Source organism: Athene noctua, chromosome 2 (assembly GCF_965140245.1).
Source record: "Athene noctua chromosome 2, bAthNoc1.hap1.1, whole genome shotgun sequence".
Classification (NCBI taxonomy): Eukaryota; Metazoa; Chordata; class Aves; order Strigiformes; family Strigidae; genus Athene; species Athene noctua.
Genome location: NC_134038.1, coordinates 51,740,720 through 51,752,023, shown reverse-complemented (window position 1 = coordinate 51,752,023; position 11,304 = coordinate 51,740,720). Strand labels below are relative to the sequence as shown.

Genomic DNA, 11,304 nt, shown 5'->3' with positions numbered 1-11,304 from the left:
GAGTAATCCAAAATATATTAGGTGCTTCTCTGAGAATGGCAATGATAAACCAGCCAAATTAGATAGTACTATTTGAAATCTATACAAGAGTTTAATGGTTCAGGGTTGAACAATGATGAGAATGCAGCTGCAGATTGCATATTGCCATTTACCTTAAGAGACCTGTTGGAAAGTGAGGGAATTCATAGCGGTTTTCTAAGAATCTGTCAAGTAAACATAGAAAGCAGAATGTGCAGGAAAATCTTTGTATATGAGATTGCTGGGTGGCGAAAGAAAAAACAGACCTGACATGAGGCTGTAGAGGGATGCAAAGTAAAATGGTAGCTACTAAGCTACTATCCAACAAGCACAGTTACTTACTACTGCACCATTATGTAAGCCACAAAACAGCAAACTGCCAATCACGAAAAAACTGAAAAAGCACTGAGATACATGAATCATGTGAGGTGATAGGACAGAGAATAAGAGAAGTTCCAGTTTGATGGAAAGTAAAATCCACCAGGTACAGTACAAGAAGATTCAGAAAAAGATGGTCTATGAAGAAGGTTGGCATCATCTTGGTGTCTACATCCAGATAGAAACAGTTGAGAGAGATAAGGAAAAAAAAAAAAGAAATCAAACAACAAAACAAGACAAAAGTGCAGTTCTGAATAATTTGGTTCTGGATTACACTAAGAACTGTAGGCATCTAAACTGTTTTTGCTGATAGAACTGCATTTTTAGAGCTGGGTCTTAGCTTCTATGGACCTCAACATTCCAAAGAAGATAATTTCTCTTTTTAAAACTAATATGGTAGGATCCTCAAATACTGTGGTACAATAAATTTCTGCAAGATGAAAAATATAATTTAATCAGAAGAGCAGAGACCAAAATTATCTTAATAGAATGAATCTTTCATGATGAAAGGCAGTGAAGACATAGGACTTACCAGCACATAAATGTACACTGCACCTTTTTGCTGTTAAACTGGAGTGTGTGAGAGTAATCTTATCTTAGCCTAGGCGTATTGCAAATAGCTTTTAGTAAAACTAATGAAAGTTTACTTATAGATACAAGCTGAATAATCAACATGCATAAGCATTTCTGACAGGAGGTGATAAATGCCTTATTTTCTTGATAAAAGTAGGGATTTTAATCAGAGCTTGAAATGTTCTGGTTGTGTATTTACATTCTAGGCTAAAAATGTGCTTAACTTTAAAGGAGTGAAGAGAGCTTCAGTAGCTGCAGGAATACTCTTCCACAGACTTTAGGACTGGCCTCAACATAATGCCAGATATAAAACTTCTGTGGGAGGAAAAGATCCACAATTTGATCTTTAATGATCACTGAGATGAGACTCAGCTCTACCTAATCTGAGAGACTTTCTAGCGGTATACCTGCTAGCATATTGGCCCATTATTATCTTAAAGAAAGTGTGAATTGCCGTATTACTTGGTGTGGCAATGTCACATGGTGAATGTGGTATCTGCACAGAAACCATGGGTTTTGTTCCTACCTTTTCCACTGACCTGCTGTGCAGGTCATGTACCACAGTTCACAAGTCTTCATCCATGCTAGTTTTGCTGTCTCTTAAATTCTGGGGTACTTGGTGCCACCTTCCCCTTCCTTTGGCAACTTATATTAAGTAGGAGCTAAATATTACAGCTAGTATTGCTCGCTGAGACAATTTTTTGCGAATGTAATTTTCAATGCAGGTTTCTAGTTGGTGAGCTGAATATGCCAAGTCCTAAATATGTTATGAAATGGCAGTATGAGATATGGTATACTGTACATATCAGAGAATGAAACAGAGAAATTATATCAGCAAAGCTATTTTGGAGCAAGCATTCTTGACTTTTAATTTTAAATCCATTCTTAAATGAACATCTTTTAAAATAGAAATCATAAACACGAAGAATGATCTATAATCATAGTAGTGTAAAAGTGCAAGGAAGCTGAAGAAGAGTCCTTTCTGCAGAGGGCCACTGTCTTAAAAATCCTGATTTCTTATCAGGTAACAAATTCTTATCTGTGTTTCTGGAACCTGTAATTACAGCAAAAGATGACATGAGGGGAAGATGAAGTATCATCCCATGAATTATTGATACTGACCTTTTTACGGGATGAAGTTCTATGTTAGATTGGGTGAGCTCAAACAAGTCAGTAAGCACTTTCCTGTGGGTTTCTGCTGGCTTTGGATTTGTCTTAAAATAGATTTAAAAAAAAAAAAAGAAAAAAGAGATAGTTTATGAATTTGGAGAGTTGCATAAAAAAAAAAATAAATCTCTCTTCTCTATTCTCCTTACTCTACTCTTCCTTCCTGTGGTCCTAAAGCCCTGCAGAAGCCAGGCTAGACTTGTGCCTGTGTCTGGTCACACAATGCTAACGGAACAGGAGGAGCAATCTGCTAGATAATTTCCATCTGCTATTGACAGGCCATTCTGTCATCTGCATATACACCCACAGTCCTGCTCTTGTCTCCTTCCTCACATTCATGATTCATTCTGGTTTTACATAGATCCAGAGTCTCTGCATAAAATTTCTGGTCACTTTTTAGTGAAATCAAGTTATTGAGCATCTATGTTGGGAATGCTGCTATAAACATATCTTTTTTTTTTTCCCAACTGCTTTGAGTCAAAGGCAAAAGTTGTCATAACTTTTTTCCCAGAATTTGTCCACAACTTTAAGTATCTCTAGAGATTTTTCAAGAAAATGGGGGCATTTTAGTGTCCATTTCTAGAAAGCACACCAAATAAAGCAAGCTTGTTTGGCATATGTGTTTAACAAAAGGACAGAAAGATCACCCAGAAGTCCAACAAAATCTTTTTAAATCCAGCTATACATTAAGCAAAATACACCTCATTTTATGAGGAAAGGAACAGGAGGATTTCTTCCTCTCTTTCTATCCGATTGGCTAATTTTCTGATTATTTACAAAGTTTAATCTGTGTTTTTAATTTTTAGGAAACCAGATACAAGATCATGTCATTATTTTACTAAAGTATTAGGTTCTTGCTCACATAAGCTGTGTTTTCTCATGTGATACTTCCCAATAAATTCACTGATACTCCCGGTTTGAGAAAGGACATCTCCTATGAGCAAGGGCTGCCTTTTGTGCTGAGCAACCTACCAGACAGCTCACAAGAATCTTCTCTTCAAAGTGAGATTGCAAAGGATCTCTTGCAGCTGGATTCCTTACCTGAACTACTCACATAACTATGCCAGAAAAATTTGCCAGGTATTACTCTGCACAAATGCAGTCAAAGAAAATTTGGAGCAAATTCTATTAGACACAGGATTTAGTTCTTCATCTCAAATTCTTAGTTTAGACACTTATTTCCTGTACTTTCACAGTACTTTCTGTGATTTTTTAAAATCTTCATCAAATGTATTTGAATCACTTGGTTTACATTCTGCTTATTCTTATTTTAGGCTTATGCTTTGCAGTAAACCCTTCCCAAGTGTTTATTGTGGAGACCAGAGACAGAGGGGCAGAACAATTAAAAACTCAAAACATAGAAGTTCTGCTTACAATCCCCACACATGTAGGGGCAAGGGTCTCTGCAAGAAGTGTGTCCAAACTAACTAAAGGTGGGTTTTTTTTGCGGTTATTTCAATTTGAACCATTCACAGCAAAAGATGCTTTGTCATTAAAATCAACAACTCCACAACTGGAATACAATTTGTAGGAACGTACAGGATGACTGGAGTAAAATAATTTCCCTAAATGTTGTGCAAGAGGGTAAGTTTCTTTCTGGTTGAAGAGGGAAAAATCTTTCACAGCTTGTTGGATATATACAGGACAACATCTTTCAGAGGATGCTAACTGAATGTCCAGCCTGGAGATAATCTGAGTAGTCTGAAAGAGTTTGTGATGATTTTTTAATCTTCATAATTGTAATCTTCACTGGTTCCTCTTAATATTGTACTTTATAATGGATTTCCCTTAAAAGAGCAGCTTTTATTCCTTTTGATTTAGTTCCTCTAACAATAAAGAGGACAAGGATGCTCAGAAATTTAATGGATGCCAGGCCTTGCTTGCTCTGGACTTAAAGGCCACTTACATGATTTACTTCCAGATCTCCATTTGTAAAAAATGATATACCCCAGGATATGTTTACAATTTAACAGGTTTTCAAGAAATAGGTTGAAAAGATCAGTGGGTATTTTATCTGGTAATGAGATATTTTGTTTAATGGAATGTTTGAAGATGGTGTTGCTTGTATTCAAACCTCTCAGTTTTTATGAAGTACAAACTACTGTAGGAAGTGACATGATGGTCATGTGCAATAAGATAATTTTCCTTCCACAGTGTCACAGCTGGAAAAGGCAAGTATTTTTAAGCTGCTCTAGAAATTGAAAGCATTTATGGATGGAATAGCCAAATCTGATATATTTAAATTGGCAGCATACCGCATTTAAGAAAGCCAACTTTTCTATGTAGGACAAAAAAATTGTCTCCTGCAGATATGTCTTTATGGTGTGCTAAAGCCACAGAGGTACAAAACCAAGGGTGGTGATATTTTCTTGCAGACAAAATCAATAGCTTGTGGCTGGTGCTGCCTGAAACAGTATACCAGGGATCTCCCTTGCTAAGTGCTGTGTGGCATGTAGCAAAGCCCTCATAAAGTTATGAAATACTTTGCTACTCACATGAATCACTATTAAAATATTAGAGGTATGTGCATCTTAACCATATCTTTGTGCCTGAATCCGGCAAATTTTATTAAGAGAACTGAATGCTGGATGCGTGAGCGTGTGTGGGGTTGGAAACGTGAATGGGTGTGAAACTTAGAACAGCAATGTTCAGCTGTGAAACCCCTGGTCCAGGTGACATGGTTCTCAGGCCTCCTTCTCCCTCCCCAACCTTCCCTCCGGCTTCTGTGTTATCCAAAGCTTGTGCCAAATACCTTCAAAAGGACAGGAGGTTCATTGTCTGCCCTGGATGAGGCAGGGGCCGAGAGCACTGGCTGTGCCTTGCTGTGGGGTGGCCTGGGCTGCAGTTTCCAGCAGCCTCAGAGCACCGACGATGGCAAGAGGAGCTGCGGTGTGTGCAGCGGGGCTGCGCGGGGTGTCTGCCCTGGGACCTGCAGAGAGGAGCGGGGTTTACCTCATGGAGAGGTAGCCCGGAGCCGGGAGAAAGCTCAGAAATCTCCATCTTACTGCCCGTGTGTGGCGTGACAGGTCACGCCTTATGAGGATTGATGCTCTGCGATTTCTTCACGGTCCGCTAAAAATATTAACCCTCATACTACTGAGGGGGGAGGGTTAGAACGCTCCAGCTGAGCCGTTGGGTGGCGGGGGGGTGTCACCTCTCGGCACGCCGGCGGAGCTGGGCCTCAGGGCACACACCTGGGGACACCCCACGGCCCCGGTGACCCGACCCTTCCTTCCCTTCGTCCCGCCCCGCCCCGGGGGCCGCGGCCCGCTCCGCTCCGCCCGGCGCCCCTCACCGGGGCTGCGTCTCGCCTCGTGCCGCCCCAGCCCTCGGCCGGCGGGCAGAGGCGCGGGCAGAGGCGGGCAGCCCCCTGCCTGCCCCCGGCCTCTTCCCCGCCCACCGCCGCTATAGGGCCGCCTTGAGGGAGGCGAGGGCAGAGCCCGGCGCAGAGGATGGCCGCGGCGCCGGGCTCCCCGCTCCTCTGGGCGCTCCTCCCGGCGCTCCTCGCCCTCTGCCCCGCACAGCCGGAGCCTTCCGGCTCCCCTGGGATGGGGCTCAGCCTCCACCCGCCCTACTTCAACCTGGCGGCGGCCGCCAGCATCTGGGCGACGGCCACCTGCGGGGAGGCGGCGGGCGGGGGGCGGCCGGAGCTGTACTGCAAGCTGGTGGGGGGGCCGGCCGCCGCCCCCCTGGGGCGCGCCATCCAGGTAACGGGGCCGCCGCCGGGACACCCTTCCCCTCGCACCCCGGAGCGGCGGGGGTCTCTGTGGGGGTGTGCGCGCGGGGGTGTCCGTCCTTTCTGGGGCATCCCGACCCCTCCGGGGTGGGTGCTGGCCTTACCCTGCGGTGCGTGTTCTCATTTTCTCGAGGGTTTTCTCCTGGGTGGGCGTGTGCCACAGGCGGAGGTGGAGGCCGGCAGCGGCGCTTCTGCCCGCAGGTGTCCCGGCACCCCGTGGATACCCCCGCCCCAGCCGCCGGGAGCGGCCGCCCTCCCCTCCGGCCCCGCCGCCCTGGCCGCTCCCGGTGCCCGCGCGTCCCGCCGGGCGCTCGGGCGCCTGGAGCGGGGTGAGGGGGTACCCGGGCGGCGTTTCGTGGCCTCGGCGCTCGGCCCACGGTCCGTGGAGAGCAGTTGATGCTTCTGGGAGGGAGTAGAGGAGGGAGCGGGTGGGGACGTACCGCACCGGTCACCTCTCAGCGGAGAGCGGGCATCTTTCCGGAGGGCGGCGAGGAGAGAGGGCTGGTTTTAGTCAGGTGGCTTTGTGTTTTTTTTTTTTGTTTTTTTTTTTTTTGTTTTTTTTTTTGTTTTTTTTTTTTTTTACAAGCACTAAACGGGAGGCTTATCGTCTGTGCATTGGTTGTGGGAGGAAGGCAGAGATTCTCTGGGACTCTAGACAGGGAGTGTAAGCAGAGAGGGCAGTGAGGAGGAGGATGTTCTCTCCTAGCGTAGCATAAGATTACTTCACGCGTTTTATGCCAGTCACAAGAAGGACAATTCCTGGCAAAAGGTTAGTGGAAATACATTTTTCCTTTGTTAGAAACCCGTATGAACATGTCTATGAGAGGGTAAGGAAGGAATAACAAATGCACCAAACTCTGTCATGTACTGCGATGGGTGTTCAGTATCAGTTTGATTAGAACTTTGTTAACGGGGGGCTTTCCTAAAGCCTCAGACCTTCCAAAGTCATTTTGTTTGTATTCTTTCTTGATGGGAAGAGAAGAGAGCCAGAATAAAACTGCAATTTGAAAGGGATTTCGAAAGCTGTGACCCGCTTTCTGACTCCAGGCAATACAGAAAGAATGCAAGCAAATTTTTAGCATCTCAAAAGAAGGGTTAGCATTTCAAAGTCTTACGAGGTGTTTGCATCTTGTAATAGTGAAATAACCCTTAAGATCTGGTTTCAGAAGAGGTTGCAATGGATAAGAGTGTTTTTATTCTAATTTTTTAATGGGGACAGACCCTCAAGAGAGGAGAGGACTAAGAAGGTGCAGTGTATGTACTTGTCATGTGTCAGAAGAGAGCATGCACCATTCCACAGCCTGCCCTCAAAGTTCATTAGTCAGCCACAGCCAGCAGTGTGCTTTGCCCTGAACTTCTCTCTGCCATGCCTCCCTACCTCACCATGAAATCTCAGTTTACCTTACATCTGTGAAGTGCCCTCTGTCATAAAAAGCTCAAAGTGCTTTGGAGGTGCTTATGGGCTAATACACAGTTTTACTAATAGGAAAACTGGGTAACAGGTACTACATGCTTAAACTAAGGTTACAAAAAATAGGTTGTGATGATCAGGAAACTGCTTGGTCCTCTGTTTCTAACTCACCTCTGAAGTTTAGGCACCTGTCCCTCCGTACTGAATGCAATACACATGTTCAAAGTTGCCTGAAACATCCATGCTACCAGGTGAATAGCAAGCCTAGTAATCTCTCAGCAACACACTATAGCCCACTGCTGCAGTGAAATCTCATACTAACATGTCTTGGAATATCAGAAATCGCAGTATAACAAAACTCGGCCAAAGCAAACATCAGATAAACATGTCAAGGAAGCGGAACGAAGCCTGTTGTGTGATGCCCATTGCCATTGATGCTTTTTGTAATTGTTCCCTTTATATACTAACACTCAGCTGGAGATGAGGGTTTGCTGTATGTAGGAAGAGGCTAGAAAGAGGTGAAATGCCTCTTAAATATTTGCTTTACGAGTCCTAGGCTAGAGGGCAGCTATGGTTCATGTCTGATTCAAGTTCCCAGAAGGACTACCGATAGCTTAGTCCTGGCCCAGGGAAGAATGCTGTGCCTTTTGCAGCTTTTGTGTAAGCACAGATACGGCACCATCCCTCTCCAGTTTTAACAAAGCCCCATTCAGATACATAACATGAATACTTCTGTGGTTTACCAGTAGTTTTTGTGGTTCAAGAAGGGTTGGAAAGTCCTTCTAAAGACCAGGCAAATCCAGCCATGGAAAATGTGGTAACAGCACAATGTATGTATTATCAAGGCACTCCTCCTCACAAGGCCATAGACACTGTAAATAAGAGAATCTCTTCTTCCATGGAAAAATGGAGAGAAGTGCATTAAACTCTTACAGAAGCTGAGCTTACACAGAAGGATTTAAAATCAGCGTAAGTATTCACGTGTTGTTTCTTAAGAGTTGGAGGGAAGGTCATGAGGCTTTTACATAAGGTGATAGGTGTAATAGCCACCATGTCAGGCCAGTTCAACTTAAAGCAACACCGTACACTTGAGTCACTCACTTTTGGGATCCCAACAGGGATGGATGGTGGCTGTTGCTCAAGGAATAGGGAATTGGGAAAGAAGGTGCGGAGGGTGATCCTCATTCTCATGGATGGAGCAGACAGCTCTGTTCCCAGTGCTATCCTAAGCACTGAAAAAAAGGCAAAGAGAGCAGCCCTGGCTTCATTTCCACTCCTCTGTCAATAGCTTCTCTCATTCAGCTTGTCATTTGGTGATGGGTCTTTTAATGAAGCCTGTAACCCTGCAAATCCAGAAGGAGCATTTGGAGGTCGTTTAAAGCTCTTCCATGAGGTCGTCAGTGGGGTAGACAGTCCCTTCAAGGGCAGCTCAACTGAAGGTGGTGCTGGACATATGCCGTGGCAAGCAGTATGTTTTGCTTACCTAGCACATTGGCAAGTGGGACAGTGACTTGATGAGAACAGTGTTGAGTGAAGGGATGCACTGCAGTGTAAAATATTTCAGTAACTGATAGATAAATGGCATGCCTGGTTTTGTCTGCCAGTCTGTTCACAGTGGTGTGCAGGTGTGAATTAAAGTTTAACTGCATACCTCTCCTCCCTTGCCAGTGGGCACAGAACTGCTAGGTGTTAAATAGTGAGCAAATCCTTCATTGTTGTCACTTCTATAATTTACAAGCGAGACATTTTCATTCCTGGGTGTCTCTGGTCTACTCTGGCGTGTTTCAGCGAACTCCGTGCAGTTCCCGTTTTCTCCTTCACTCAGGAGAACCAGGAGAAAGGAGGGTAACAAGGTCACCAGCAGATGCACACCTGCCTGCCTGATGAACTGCAGCCAAAATTCAAACAAAGTCTCGAGGCCCGGTCTCCTGGAATGGAGACGTGTCCTGTAACAGACAGGCTGAGCACAGCGTGCCTGAGATACTGCCAGTGGGAAGCAGGGAAGGCTGCTCTGGCCAATAATTTATTTTCTTTCATTTTTTGTATTGCTGCCTTCCTTGTTGGCAGGATCACTGGAATGTACTTTAAATAACTGAAACTCCAGCTGTTGCAATGAAATTCTTTGAATTATGTGCCCAAAAAGAAAAAGATGGTATCTGGAGTTCAGATCAAGTGCTCTGGTGTGCTGAAATCACATAGGTGCATGTAAATGTAATGCTTTCATTTAATACTCCCCATTGTTTTCTGCTCATTCAGCCTTTCTTGGAGGCTGTTTCCAGATCAGAGCTGAAACTGCTGGAGCTGCAACTGTTTCCTCTGTCTTTTCAGCCTGATCATTGTGAACGTGAATTTAGATCTAAAGACCACATTTCATGCACATTATAAAACTGTTTAGGGAAGCTTGTGCTGTTGTAAAATACATATGTCAGAACTTCAAGTATGCATTTGTCAGTAAAGATGCTCTGATGTGGTAACTGCAGTTGTTGGTGCATAGATTGATTTCTGAGTGTATTGATTTTGCAGATAGTGACACGATGTTCTTTGTTGTCACTGCAGAAACTGGCAATGTTGCCTGTAGCTAGCACGGGCTGATGTGGTGTCTGCTGCAGTGAACTGTATCTGGATCCAGCAGTGTCCTGGCATATTGTAGTTTGTATGAAAATCAGCCAAACCATCTTCTCTAACAGAGCTAGAGGAGAATCGTGTTACAACATGACTCCAGACATAGCTAACCAACCTGTGTGCATGAGGATTTAGTACGTCTCTAAAGAACCCTTTGAATTCTCAAGAGTTAACCCTCAGCCACGTTGATGCCTGCAGTGCTGAATCAGAACAGCTAATGGTAGCCATGTCTTCTGGAAATAGAGTCATATTCTGGGCTTTCCGGAAGAGCAAGATCAGGATGGAGCCATTGCTAGATGCAGATGCTGAAATTATTACTACCAACACAGAAATATTCAGTGAACATGTATGTTTGGTATTTGAAAGGCACAAGATGGTGTATTTGTATCACATGAGAATGAAGAGGTAGTTTCCAAGCCATTGGTAACTATGGCAGATCTTAAACAAATTCTGCTAGAGAGAAACATCTTAAATTCACCAAGTTTGCAAGACTGTGCCGAGCAAGAATATGAGAACCCTAATGTTATTCCTCTGATAAAATTGGACAAGTGTGGTTGCTCCAGTTACTTTACACTGGTTAGTCTAATAACAGCAATAAACAAAATAAGGTCAGTGATATGGGGTTCTATTAATACTTAAAAGGTAAGAATGTATTTCATGCCAGGCAACACGGGTTGTGGAAACAATAAAAGATTTGTCACATCTTTTTGATGAAAATATGTTTAGCTGCTAAAGAGAATGGTGCAAATATTACCTTACTTAAAACAGGAGTCCAATAGTGTCAGCACCTCACAGGCTGAACAGATTAAGCAACTGTCCAGCTGAAGTAACCACTACTGCCATTCAACGAAAATGTCATTTTTCTATTGGGGTTCTGCAGACATCTGTGCCCATCACAGTTTAGCATTTTCATTGATTATCTCCACCCAGTGACTGGAGTAAGAAGTAGATGGAACACTAAAAAGATCTTTTAATAAATAATTATAGTGCTTCAGCACTAATCTTAGTAGACTGTAAAATGCAGTTTCTTGAAGATAAAAATATTGCTTGTGGGGCAAGCCATGATGCCAGATTAAAAGACAATTAAATTTCCTGGAGTTTATTCATCTTTATTGTACAGAAGAGTACAAAGAGCTTTAGAGACTATCAAAGAGACATTATCAGGGCATCTCCAGATTGTGGCTTTAGTTGTAGACTGGAAATTGGGTGGTAACTTCTGCAAATGAAGATACAATGGGATTCTCTAAAGGGAAATTTAAAGGGAAGAGTCTATAGGATCCATTGCATTTTCCACAAATACATATTGTTCAGAAGTCTCTTGATACAGGATGTATTATAATGGCATGAAAAAAATGAAAACAGTATTATAAAACTGTAACACCAAACTTATAGGCAAGTA

At 43.7% G+C, this 11,304-nt stretch overlaps 1 protein-coding gene across 1 annotated transcript in view; it reads left to right on the top strand.

Moving 5' to 3' along the window:
• The first annotated feature begins 5,588 nt into the window (after positions 1-5,588).
• The window catches only part of LAMA3 (laminin subunit alpha 3), a 118,279-nt gene continuing 112,563 nt past the window's right edge, over positions 5,589-11,304 (top strand). Inside the window, exon 1 of the mRNA XM_074899078.1 lies at positions 5,589-5,843. Coding sequence (XP_074755179.1) covers positions 5,589-5,843 — 255 coding nt within the window. The remainder of the gene's footprint in view (positions 5,844-11,304) is intronic.